The 14,506-nt window shown below is 38.1% G+C and overlaps 1 protein-coding gene across 3 annotated transcripts in view; it reads right to left on the bottom strand.

The window, feature by feature from the left end:
* The window catches only part of RBM20 (RNA binding motif protein 20), an 88,797-nt gene extending 75,226 nt beyond the window's left edge, over positions 1-13,571 (bottom strand). For 2 of the 3 annotated variants that reach the window (XM_034440077.3, XM_034440078.3), the window contains exon 1: positions 12,787-13,571. In XM_034440077.3, the coding sequence (XP_034295968.2) occupies positions 12,787-13,145 (359 nt within the window). In that variant the 5' untranslated portion in view covers positions 13,146-13,571. The remainder of the gene's footprint in view (positions 1-12,786) is intronic. The other variant, XM_087872883.1, reaches the window with a different exon arrangement.
* Between the last annotated feature and the right edge of the window lie 935 nt (positions 13,572-14,506).

The raw sequence follows: 14,506 nt of genomic DNA, 5'->3' as shown, positions 1-14,506 counted from the left end.
TGATCCGAATACAATTGACTTAAGTGCCCATTGAATAGAGATATGACAATCCAATTTACTAACCCAATTACTAACCCAAGCAACTAATTATGGTGTTTGCAGTGGGAAAGGGAGGTTAGAAATAATGATGATGTGTGTATCAGGAGATTATGGAAATGACTTGACTCATATAATTGCATCAGATATTATGATGTAAATATATAAATCATATCAATTGCTTTATGACATCATGATTCACGCTGTTGTCATTTTGATATTATTATGGCTTGTAACAGATGCATATGAAAACAAGAGATTAGCAAAATGTAGAATTGAAAAGTGACCACACATATTTATTACATCTGCACTATGCATTTGTCTCACTACTATCTTTAAATATTATTAAATTCTATTTAATTGGTTCTACTTTTAATTGGTTTTTGGTATTATTCTAGTTATTTTTTACCCTTAGCCGATACTGGATAAGTGATCATTATTTTTTTTAATCCTTTTTTCAGCCTCAGTTAGTTTCAAATAGATTACCTTCTGTGGTTTAGACATGTCTTCTGCTAAGGGTGTGAAGACCTTTGCTTAAATTATTCTGCCAAACAATAAAACCATCAGTACAAACAAAACCACTTGTATATGAAACTTATAACAGTAATAGATTCTTTTGATTTTATACTACATTTTCTATAATTAAAATTATCTTTAAAGTCTCACTAAGAGGAAATTTATGTTTCTCCTTCACATTTTGTATTTCATTCTCTTTTAATATCTCCATCAGTTTAGTATGAAATAAATTATAGAAATGTTATTTTAAAAAATAGTCTTGTAAACAAGCATATATTACTTAAAGTATATTAAAATCATAGACTAGCATGATAAAATGAATAAATGTGACCAAAAGGTGAATGAATGAATGAATATAAAATGAGACTGAAAAATATAAAAACGTGCAAATACATTCTAAACAAATTAAACTTTTCCATGGAGTAGGAGAAGAACATATGTATTCATGTATATAATGATCTTCTGTTTCTGGCATCCTCTTCTGGTGAGTTAGATAATATTGTAAATGGGCATTGGTCCTACCTGAACACCTGTTCTTGATGTGCTGTGGCATCGTTGTTACAATCGGATCTGCCTAGAGACTGAGTCATAGTTTTTCGGCCACGCCCCTCACCTGTTCCTCTCGGGCCCAGTTTCAGCGAAGACAGAGCAGGAAGAGAAATTCCACCATCTGGAAGAAAAACTCTGTCAATAGTTAGAGGAAGGTCAGCTCCAGGACCTTGATCAGAAGGGAAGGGATGGACGATGCCACAGCACACCAAGAACAGGTGTTCAGGTAGAACCAACGCCCATTCTCCAGTGAGGCTGTGGCATCATCCAGACATGGGACATACCAAAGCTTGGCAGTCCTAAGGGCGAGAAGCCGAAGGGCCTGGAACGACCCTGGCTTGATGTACTTGTTGCAGGACTCTCCTCCCAAAGGATCCCTCCGCTGATGTGAAGACATCCAGCTTATAATGCCTGATGAAAGGCGAAGGAGTAGTCCAGGTGGCCGCCCAGCAGACCCCCTCTAGGGAGACCTGTGTGGCCCAGGCTGCTGAGGTAGCCACACTCCTAGTGGAGTGGGTGGTGATGTGCCTGGGAAGTGGGATCGTCTGGGTGTGATAAGCCGAGGCAATACACGCCCGGATCCAGCGACCAATGTTCCAGGACGACACTTTGGAGCCCAGTGAGTTTGGTTGAAATGAAACAAATAAGGCCTCGGATCTCCTGGTTGGTGCTGTTTGTTTAATATAGATCCTGAGGGCCCTTCTGACATTTAGAGTGTGCCACCTCCGTTCTAAAACATGTGATGGCGGTGGGCAGAAATTTGGGAGTATCACCTCCTGGGCCCTGTGAAACCAGGAGTTGATTTTGGGAATAAATGAAGGGTCAAGCCTCAAGACCACCTTCTCCGGATGGAATACACAGAGATCCTCTCTGATAGATAACGCCACCATCTTGAACGTTGAGTGGACGTTATGGCTACCAGGAAGTCAACCTTGATGGTGAGATACCTGATGCTGGTAGTCCTGAGGGGCTCAATGGGGGCCTCTGTGAGGGCCCTGAGGACCTTGGGCAAATCCCAGGTGGGATACCTATGAACAGTCAGGGGTCACAAGTTACTTGTGCCACATAAAAATCTGCGGATGACAGGGTGTCATGCGAGGGGTTCCCCCATGTTACCTGACAATACCGTGGAGATGGCCACCACATGCTGCCGGATGGTGCTGTAAGCCAAACGTTGGTCCAGGCCAGCCTGCAGAAACTCGAGCACCTGTGGAACAGAAGCTAAGAGAGGGTCAACCTGGCGTGTGGCACACCATCTGGAGAAAAAGCTCCAGGTGGCATTATAAATGCGGACTGTGGATTGTCGTCTTGCTGATGGGGAGACGCGGCTATGCAAGAACTGTTCAGACGTCTGAGCAACGTCCCTGTAGAGCAGTCACTATGCGCTTTGAAATTGCTTCATTAATGAGAATACTCTTGAATACTCTTGGGCAAATCCTTGAAAGGACCCAAGGGAGGTCTGACAGGTGAGGCCGGGGTGCCTGGTGGATTCACCGAGGCTGAACTGCCACTAAGGGCTGCATCTGCTGCTGGTGGCACATGACAATCAAAGGGGTTAGTGATAGCGATTTGATCTCCACTGTCCAGTGAGGCTGGAAACGTGGAAGATTCCCCCGCACCTTCAGGTGACCAGGCCTGCAGTAAGGGAGGCAAGGTGTGGCATTTATTTATTTATTTATTAAATTTATATACCGCCCTATTCCTAAGGGACTCAGGGCGGTGAACAGCGAACAATAAAAATACATGTAATACAAACGTTAATAATAAAAAACCAATTAAAATATACTAAACATTCTGGTCCTAGATAATTCAAGACATCCCAGTTTAAAATAAAATCAAAAAGCAATATAAAGGGAAAGTTAGGCCAGGCCGGCCTGCTGAAACAGGAATGTTTTGAAGGCACGGCGGAAAGTGCGCAGATCCGGAATCTTCTGTATCTCTGGGGGGGAGCTCGTTCCAGATGGTGGGTGCCCTCACAGAAAAGGGTCTCCCCCTGGGGGCCGCCAGTCTACATTGTTTGGCTGACGGCACCCTGAGAAGCCCCTCTCTATGGGAGCGTACTGGGCGGTGAGAGGCTATTGGTGGCAGAAGGCGGTCTCGTAAGTACCCCGGTCCTAAGCCATGGAGCGCTCTAAAGGTGGTAACTAAGACATTGAGGCTGGCGGGAAACAGAAGGATCACTGCGATGAGATTGAGGTTCAATTGGGGTCTGTTGCAGAGCAGCCTTGGCGATTTGTCTTTCTAAGGCCTTTTGTCTTCGTTCTAGATCCTTGAGCTCTGCTTTAGAGGGCTGTTTACTCTTACTCCCTTTATTAGATTTGTAAGAGGCTTTCCCACCCTTGGAGGTCCCAGCCACCTCCCTGTCTAAATTGATCCGCCATTTTGTTTAGGCAATGTACTCACTGTATCCAAAATGGAGTCCAGATCTGATACAGGCCTTAATGTGCCATGAGATAGAACCAGCAGTGGCGACTGTGCCAGTAAAACCGGGCTAGCCAGCTCACTTTCAAGCAGGAAGACACTACTTGGAGGGGCGGCTTGCCTAGGCTAGGCCTCAAGCATGCCAGCTCCCAGCGCCGATGGCCATTGGGTCATAGCCAGGCTAGACCAGCAGGCCGCGTTTCGGAGGCTTCCAGAGGTTGTTGGGGCTCTGCAATCAAACGCTGCCGCTGGTCCTGGCCTTGGAGGCGAGGGATTGCTGCTGAAGACGGCCAGAGGCTTTCACCCTCCCGTTAGTGAAGCGGCTAAAAAGTGGCTGAGCGAGTTCCTCAGCACTTCAAAGGGCCGCGCTACAGCTGACTGGTATTAAATTGCTGTAGGCGACAGCAGCCGAGAGGCGCGGCTCCGGAGCTGCTGGCCAGGTTCGTATCGCCTCAAATAAATGTCCATTGGTGGTAGAGAAGTTGCCTGCCTCGTTGGTGGCATAGGAAGCTAAAATCGCTCGCCTGAGGTCCAGGCTCCGCGGCGAGGCCGCCTGAAACAGGCAATCCGCAGTGGGAGCGATCTGCAGTGTTTCCAGCAAGCCAGGTAGACCGGTGCACTCCTAAAGGTTTAAAATCAATACAGCCGAAAAACTTATTCAATTTATCCAATCAAACAGAAATGGGCTGAAATAGCCAGATCTGCAAAGAGATGTTTCTCTCAGGCCAACTGAGTCGAAAACTGGACCCGAGGGGAACAGGTGAGGAGCATGGCCGAAAAACTATGATTTAGTCTTTAGGCAGATCCAACTGTAACAACCCATGTCTGGACAATGCCACAGCCTCACTGGAGAAGGCTGAATTTTAAATCTTAATGACAACCAATTTTCCTTCCTTCTTTCTTTCTCTTAATATATGGTTTAAGGTATCATCTTTCATGACTTTATCTCTCATGGAATACAGAAATTGGTTTAAGGATTTATGAAAGAGCTTTATTTTTACTTTGTGCAAGGGTTTTGAATTCAGATACAGCCAATAAAAGTTAATTCTCTTTGCCTAGAATGACAAGATTTCATGGTCCTGTGTGGATATAAAATTCACTGTTTAGATATTAATCAAAAGTATTATACTGGGGGAGGGAAGTAACCAACAGAAGGAATTTACCATAAATCAGTTTACTGTAAGTTTTTTAAAATCCATAAATTAGAAATATATTTTCCAAATTCATACATTCAGTTTATTATACCTTTTACAAATTCCCTTTATACAAGTATTCAATTTATTATGATAAAAACTGAATCAGAATTACCGTAAATGAACAAAGGATCAGCATCAGATTAGCTGCCCAGAGTCCCTTGGGAGTTGGGCGGCATAGAAACGCGACAAAATCAATCAAGCAAGCAATAAACAGCCTATCATTTCTCAACAATAAACTGTTTACGTCTTAAAAACACCATAATAATATAGAAAGGGAGAAGGCATGAAAATACCAGTAAGTATACTAATAAAAAAAATTAAAAATTCAAATAAATTTCTATTTTAATTTTAAATGGAACAGAAAGTCTTGGCATTCTTCTTACAGCTAGTGTTTTTCTAGTAGAATCGCTGCTAGTCTTACAGAAGCAAGGATTGGGATGTTTGCTTCTATTCTGTTGCTTAAAACCATAAAAGAAGAATTCATTAATGTAGAAATTAAATTTCTCTTTCTAAGAGAAATGTAAGAAGAACACTGGATGGGTACCACTCTGCCTTTAGAACACCTGGAACTGGAACTGATGAGGGAGAGAGGGGTTACTATGAGAGCAAAGGCAGTTTGGAGGGTAAAATAATATTCTAAAGGGTTCAGGCTTAAGCCCTCTATTCCACTCTCCTGGGTAAAAGACCGAATGAAGAATAGTAGTTTGCCTTACTTTGGTGAAATTGTGTCTTTGTTGTCTTCTTTTCCTGCTGAAAGCAGAAAGGGAGGTAATGGCTGGGTTTTGAGACTGAGTGGGCACTGAGTCAGCTCAGAGGTCCTGAGTGTAAGGTTAGAAGCATCCTGGCTAAATAGAAATGCTGTGATTGGGTTATGACTGGGACTTTTGATGGCTAAAGGAAATGGTGGGACATGGGGGTTAAAGGGTATCTGGAAGTGTTTAGAGACAAGAGAGAATATTACAATGATAATGGACAATAAGAGATATAGCAGGAAGCAAGGGGCACGCATGAGGACAGGAGTAGACCACTATATCGTACTGAGACGATTTCTGTTCAATCCTCTTGATTACCCATGACAAATTCAGTATGAGAGTAGTAACATTCAGCCTGGCTCACTTTGATGTTTTGGTGGTCTTTTCATACTGTTAGCCATCATTTTGTGGTGATTCTCCTTCCTCCAGGTCTAGGTCCAATTAGTATTGAAAGAAGAGCAATCAGGCCGAAGCCCTTGCTTTGCATGATGCCTCACAGCTTTTCTCTCCCCTTTCTTTTTTAATGTCTGCATGAAGCCACATTAAAGTATCAATAATATATCAATGATGCCCAACTTGTACACTTCTGTTCCCAGTTGCCCATTATTAAAAATATCTTTAGCAATGTAGTTTTATGAACATTCTGAAAGTTTGCCAAAGTGAAAAAAAATGAACTAAATGAAATATATCTAATTCAATAATGGTTTGTACAATTTTGGGAATATCTCATTGTAAGAGATTCCAAGACAAGATTTTTTCTGAAAAATATAGAATGTTTCAATTGGTGGTTTTATTGTATGCTATCCAAAGTCACTTTATGTGAGTTCAGCAGCCATATAAATTTGACAAACTATAAATAAACAAACAAATAAATATACAAATAAGTAAATAAATATTTAATATGATGTGTCAGTCAAATCTGACCTGTGAATCTAGATAGCACACAGAAACATTAAAGACTGGGAAAATGAAATTAGAAGCTAGGTACAAATTATACATTTATGGTTATGGAAAATGATCTGAACTGTGGTTTGATTTTCTTATGCTTGTATTTTTTCAGTGTGTTTATGTGTTTACCTGATGGCAGGACTAAATTAACTTTCAACTCTTTTTTGATTTCTTTAACTTGATGTACATAATGAATACTTGCATTTCTTATTGAAACAATGTGCTCATTCTAACAGGTGAAATGGGCGGCAAATGCATGCTTTTGACACAAATCCCAATCACCAGGTGACCTGTTGACAAGAAGATAATTGATGATTTTCCTCTTCCTAAGTAAACCAGTGCAGAGATCTTTTCTCCTGATTAAATGGATTCTACCAACATTTACTAAATATACTGCTCCTAAAATTTACTGCTCCCAAAATTTGTGGGATTTTGCAGGTTATGCATAATTTATAGATTCCCTTCTAGGAACCACAGCATGCCCTATTACACAGATTTTCCCCAAAAACATATATGTTCTATGCAGAATATTTAGAATTCTAGAAAAATATCAATTATATATATTTTGGACAGGATTTAATGAACAAAATAATTCAAACACAAGTTGTAATCATATTACATAAGTATAAATGGCATTAAAATCACCAATTCACTTGATGCACTGATAAAAAATATGTCAGACAGATAAGCAATCAGACAACAGGATATATCTTAACCTAAATTGCCAAATCTTTGAACCAACCTTCCCCAACCTGATAATCTTCTGAATTACTGATTTTCCCACAATGCTGGGTGGTAATGGAAACTGAATTTTATATCTGTAAGTGGCTAGACTATACAGCTCTCAGCTGTCTAAAAAAAATCCTGATAAATTATTGTGTTAAAGACTGCTAGAAGGTCTAGTAAAACTAATATGGACACATGGCTTCAGTATGTTCCCCATCCCCACAAAAAGACCATCAACCAATATCATTTCATATCGTTCTAGAGTCACAGGTGAGTCATGTTTTTTTGACAAGACACCTTTAGTTTAGATACTATTTTTGATTTTGATAATTTAAGACTACATAATGATGAAAGAAAGTATAGAAGAGGAGGAGGAGGAAAGCAGCTATTTTAACTCCTATCCTCCAAAAAATATTCACATTATACACGTATCAAAATAAAATCACTTTATAAGTTACAAAGCTAGATATTTAAATTAAAATTTTGAACAGACTTGAAAGCTTGAAAAGAGAGGGGAAACCCTACATTGGCTATTGAAATGTCATTAATAAGATACCAGAGAAGCTTCTTTCTGCTAAATACTTATTACTATTACTAAAAAGCTCTTTCATTCACCAGTAGACAATTGTTGAAGACTAAGACAGCCGAATGTATATTCTAAAGAAACTACAATACTAAATTAGCTTGTCTCAAACTTTTAGATATCAGAAACTTTTAGATAACAATAGTTTATTTTAGCAAGAAAGGCTGATTGACACTTTCAACATTAGGGACATCATTTCAGTCAAAAATGTACTGATACTAGCCCTCACTAAAATAAAATCAATTTTCTTATGACTTTTCTTGCTAAGTCAAGAATAATTACAGTCACATAAAAATATTTTTTGCAAAACTTGAGGGCATCCTCAGAATCAAAGAACTTAAACTGATCAGTGTAATAAGACCAATATTTCTATTAAAACAATATATTCTAGTCAGACTAGATGTGAGCAATTTACCTTCTCCCTCTCAAGAAACATTAACATTAACAACCATAGCCACAAAACTTTGAACAACCAATAATGATGGAAACATGGGAAAAGATATGGGTAAGAAATGTAAAATTTACACAAGCGCAAAACTTGAGAGAAAACTTTTACAAAATGTTTTATAGATGGCATTTAGATCCCAAAAAGTTAGCTTGTATGTATCCGAACTTACAATCTAAATGTTGGAGATGTGATTGTGATGATACTACTTATTTTCATGTATGGTGGACTTGTAAAAAGGTTAAAGCATTCTGGATAAAAATTTGGTGGATTATTCAAAATATTCTTAAAAAGAGGATAAAGTTTACTCCACAGTTATTTTTGTTGGGTATAATCATGGATTGTACGGTTATAGAGACTAATTTGATCCTGAATTTAATAACTGCAGCAAGATTGTTGGTGGCGCAGTATTGGAAGAAGGAATATTTGCCTACTATTCAAGAATGGATATTAAAAGTAGCAAATTTAGCAGAGATGGCAAAGATCTCAGCATATTTGAAGGGCTATTCAAATGAGAAATATATGATAGAATGGAGAAGATGGATAGATTATATTCAAAGTAAATATCGGACTAAAAAATTTCAAATAGCTTACAAATAGATAGAGAGATGTTATTATGTATTCAAATTTAGTTTGGTAAACGGGGAGTTAAAGTATTAGAGGGATGTAAGAGGTTATAATTAATTAGACTATGTTAGATTATGATTGTTGAATGTTATACGCTGTATTTTGCTCTGGGAAGTAGGGAGGGGGGTGGGTGGGAGGGGGAGGGTTGGGGAGGGTGGAGGGAAGGGGGGGATATATATGTAAACTTTTTAAAACTTTTCAATAAAAAAAAACAACATTAACAACCATAGCAAAATACTGACAGACTGCCCCTTATATGTCAGATCAGGATTTAATGAATTCCTCATTACTTCAACCACTAAACAGATCCAATGGTGACAGGGAAAATATATTTGTTCACATTATTGTCAGAGTTATGGTCTTCAAATAAACTTTTTTTTTTCTCTGACAATTCACCTTGAATTTTAAATACTTTGCACTCAAATAGTCACTATACAGTTTCACAGACAATAATCTCTTTTGGAACCATACAGAGATACCATAGTTTTACTCTAAATGTGTTCAGATCAAAATAACCATGTATTCTTAGTGAGCATTTATACAAGGGTATGGCAAACTAGAATCATAGGTTTCTTTTATGCAGCCCTCAGATAATTTAAATATAGCCCATAAACCTAACTATTTTACATGCTTTAGCCTAGGAGAACAAAATGGCATCCACAGGACAGCAAAGAGCAAATAATACATGTTACAAGGTTGTGACAGAAACCACCTAAGTTATGTAGTTGTGTCTGACACCAGGACATAAACATAAAAGGTAATAGTTGTATCGAGTCATGATGCATGTTTAATAACTTTTTTCATCATTGCAGCTTGACAATCGCACTATTATGCACTTATTTGAATCCCATTAAATTTAGTGTGACACATTATAAGTAAATTATAGATTCAGTGAAATAAATACAATTAATATATCCCTGATACATACAAACCAACAGATTGCAAGTGATACATAATTTATATAAAACAGATGATTACATCTTTATAGCAACTTGTGACAAAAGCCATCAAAAGAAAAATATTCATATCAAACTGTTTATTTACAAACTCCATAAAAATTAGTCAAAGAAATACATTGTTTTCTGTATATTTCACTCTTAAAACCATTACCATTTCTTAATGTTATCAGTTAAAATTCAGGATGTTTCTCTAACTTGTTCCTCTTTAAAGTAAAGCTTTACTGATAATATTAGTAAACTTACTCATATCAATGTATTAATCTTACATTTTCAGAATATCAATAAATACACTCACGATTTTCAAGTGTGTCTGCTTATGGAAACAGAAGTATTAAATTTCCAGTTTTTAAAACTCATATTTATCATTAATATTATAGAAAAGACTAATACATTTTGGTTATAGTTCCTTAATTTTACCACCACCAAAACTTTACATTCTGTAAAGCTAATTCAAACTGAATACCAGTTGAAATGAACAATAAAATATAGATTAGTTGCCATATTTTCATAGTCTAAGATTCTACAAGTTTTAAAAGGAAGGTAGTTCTGGTTCTAGACAGCTATCTATCTATCTATTTATTTTTTATATGTCATCGTCTCATGTTCAAGGGGACTGAGTGGCTGAGTATTATATTTGTGTGGCCACTGTTATAATTTCTGAAATATATAATTCAGATATATAATTTTATATTTTGTAATAAAATTGGAAAAGTCATCTTATTTCCTGTTAGTTAACCAGGAACCAATTTAATTGGTTCCTGTCACCCATGTGATAAATTCAAATTGAGTATTTTCTTTTTAAAAATCAATAGATAAAAAAAGAAAACCTGAAAAACATATAATTATAGGAAATCTAAACTAAGTCTTAAATCTTTTATTTCTTTAAGAAAATTATCCTTTTGGTTGTCTTTTTTCAGACAGGAACTTTGCAGATTAATAACTACTACCTATATATATAACTATATAATTTCTTTCAATGTAGTCACAAAAGTAGGAAAACACCATAAATCTCGTAATAATTTAAAAATACATTCTTCATAATTAAATTTTCACATAAAATTTAAAAATCTATATGTTAACCACTTTTTTGTTTTATTAAAACATTCAAATCATGATCAAAAATACAACATACGACTAGTGGTTTTCTGTTTAGTGACGTTAGGTATTAGGTGCACTAATTACAGTATGTCACCATGTAGAGATTAAATTATGCAACACAGTTACAAATACAGTGATCATATTCCACCACCCAGACAGAAGTTCTGACATTTGCTATTTTACACCATGCCACTATGCTAGAGAATGGCTGCACACATTACGGCCTTTTGTTCGATTTTTGAAGGCTGGCACTCATTTTTAATTTGTGTATTTCACCAGCAGAAATTAAAATAGTGTAATTTTAAACTTTATAATTTATCCTTGATTTAGACGATATAGGCTATAATTTACTAAGGAGAAAGTGATTCTAAGGAGTGGTTTTGAAAAAACAAGCAACTTCTCAGTACATGTAGAACTAACTCAAAATAATGATATATAACTTCATCAGTGTTATTCATTGTATGACTAAAACAAAAACTGATAAATAACTGATTAAAAATCTATTATCTTGACGGCAAATTCAGCCATCTCCACGACTCGAACAGTACCTTCCAATGGGATTTATTACAGATTTCAATGTTGGTCACATATCAATAAAGAAAATATTCAGTTTGTCATTCTTATTAATTTTCACTCTTTTACATTTTAGCAAAAAAAACAAAACAAAAAAACAAATCAAATTCTTGCCTATATTACAAAGCAGAAATTAGCATCTACTGCTCTAAATTCCTCTGAATATTAAGGAATATGAAATTATACTCATTCCTTTTCATTCTCACCATGGAATGAAAAGTGCCCCCTGCTTTTTTTTTTAAACAATATTTTCCAATTGCAAACAACTTAAACATTTCAGGTTCACTTCAGGTTCAACTTCCACCAACGTTTAATAACAACATAGCAAAATAAGAATCTTTTGCTTCGTTAAGGCATAATGATTTTCTTTTTTCAATAAATTCATATACACATACATTTCCTTAGTACTATTTCTCAATATGAAAATTAAGCTTTTTCCTATAGCAGAGACTAAAAGGATGTAATTTTTTTCCAATAAAAGCAAACTGAGGAGAATGTAGAGATTGTAGATAACTGGTAAAATAATTTAATATTAAAATTACTGACCAAACAGTAATCTGATTTATTTCACTCCAACATTATAACCAGATGACAAAATATCGTCATCAGAAATTCAACTATATCTTTTACAAATACTTTAAATGCATATAAACAGATATGTCTATCTTTTCCTATACTACAGACAGGAAAATCTAAATTCTCCGTCTTCCGTAGATAGATACCCTTATTAGCGCTATAACCCCTACAAAGCCTTTAATCAAGTGCATTTTCTTATGTGATGTTTTGACAAATTTACATTTCCTTTACGTTGCACAATATTAACCACTACACTTGGGCACCTCGGGCCCAAAAATCGGGACCAATAAAAACAAACGCTTAAATGAGTAAACTAAGGGGCTTAGTACCTAAGTACTAGCAGATCGTAAAGTCTGAATTTGTAGGATTTCCTTGATTTTTATTTATTTATTTATTTTTGCTTTTGCTTACTTGACAAGTCAGCAAATGGAAAGAGAAACAATACGCAACGTGATCTTACGGAAGAAAGGTAAAGTTCCATTCATTCCCCCCCCCCCCCGCCGAACGACTTTTTGGACAGTGACAAGCGACCACATTTCTGGCTTTGGGAACCACGTGGCCGCGGAAAGGCACACCATGGAGGGGCAAAGGGGCAGCCCGCCCAAGCTCCTGGAGCTATTCGACACCAAGGCCAAAGGGTTCCCCGTTGCTCTTATTGCCTCTGTCCGGAAAGCGGGGCGGCGCAGCGGCAAGAAAGATCAGACGACCGTTAGCCTTGCTAGCTCTTACCCTCCCCCTCCCCTACCCACCCACCCCAGCTCCTCACGCGGACACCTCTTACTTTTGCACGAGTTGGGGCAGGCCGGGCGTCTGAGGCATCCCCCTAACGGGACCGCCACCGGCAGTCGGCGGGAAATTAGCCGAGCTTCGGGCATCTCTCTCAGATTGCTCGGGGCCACGGGGGTCCGGGGCCTGGTTCATGACCACCCTGGGACCATTCAGCAGATGCACGTTCGGTCGGCGATACTCGAATTTCCCTCGGATACAGCCAAACGGTTGGGGGGAAAGACAGCAGCGCCACACACGAGCCTGGCTGGAGTGCGCGTCTCTCAGGAACCCGAAGCAAATGCCACTGGCGCTCGCCCGCCCGGCTGAAAGGTATCTCTGCTGAGGAGGCCGGGGGACTCTGGGGAAAGGCATTTATGGCGACGCCGGCGACAGCAGAGCCAATGGAAGAAGGAGGTGCCACTTTCCCGTACCAAGAAATTTTTGGAGACTCGATCATTTCGGGCCGTTTTTTGATTGGGCAAGCCCAGGTTGGAAGGAGACGATGGGAACTCGTACTATGTGTTGCTTAGATACTGTGTCACTGAGGCTGGAGATAAGTATCTCCCCCAAGTTTCTGCTCAAGGAACAGGAAAACAGGAATTAGGGTCATCTGGAATTTTCCCCAGATTCTGCCTCTTCCCTTTCTGGTGTCCTGCTTTTTCTTCATGCTTTCCCTCTTTCGTACCCAAGACTGAGCTTGGCTTTACCTGTCCTCAGATTGAACCCCGTAAACGCCTGCCCTATAAATGAGAATCATTGTCCAACTGCCATCCAGGACTTCCCATTCCAGGCTATGCAAGGCAGCACATATTTCTGTGCATTTACACAGTTTCCAAGTGATTGAAGAGGCTCGCAGATTAAGGCGGTGAAACACTAAAAAATGATACCATGCAAAACTGTAAAGGTACTGCCCCCGCCCAAAAAAACCCCACATGAAAATAATCATACAGGCAACTATTTTTGGAAACTAGTTCCATTTTATTGTATAGTGATGTGTGGTGAAATGGTAAGTGCACCTACTTGTAGAGACACCTGAAACAGCTACAGAAGCAACCTCGCAAACCTAAATAAGATGGCTGCTTTAATGATTTCAAGAGATGCTTTGGATAGTTGTACTATTTCTGAAATGGAAAATTTAAGTAAGTAAAACTATAAAGTGATCTTGAAACTTATACATTGGCTGCCTCAAACAACAGTTGCAGATTCATATGGTTGCATAGTACACAATATTCAAATGTTACACAGTACAAGTAATTATGTTTTAATGACTACAATTGGATCTGCAACTCCCATTGCTAAGCAGTGTGGTTATTAAGCAAAATATGTGATCATGCTAGATGTAGCTCTGCTAGCTCTGCTGTGGTCATTAAACAAATTACACAAGTCATTAAATGAGACATCACATAACTGCGACTTGCAATTTTACTGCCAATTACTCTATTTCTAACTGCTTGTCAGAAGTCAGCTATAAAGCACGCAAATGTCAACCACATGACTACAGGATCCTGTTATGGTCATAAATGACAGCTGCTTATGAATCTCCCAAGTGTCAATCATATGACTGCAGGGTTTCTGTGACTATTGTAAATCTTAGGAATGTCAATGAATTAATAATTTTTATTCAATCAATGCCAGCAAAATTTAAAAGAACAAAACCAGAATGGAGCAAATAACTACAATAATTACTAACAACTAGAAAAATAAATCACACACATTTACTCCTATTTCTAAGT

The sequence above is a fragment of the Pantherophis guttatus genome, chromosome 6, assembly GCF_059756535.1.
Source record: "Pantherophis guttatus breed Tessera chromosome 6, ASM5975653v1, whole genome shotgun sequence".
Lineage (NCBI taxonomy): Eukaryota > Metazoa > Chordata > Lepidosauria > Squamata > Colubridae > Pantherophis > Pantherophis guttatus.
This window is presented reverse-complemented; position numbering and strand designations above follow the sequence as displayed.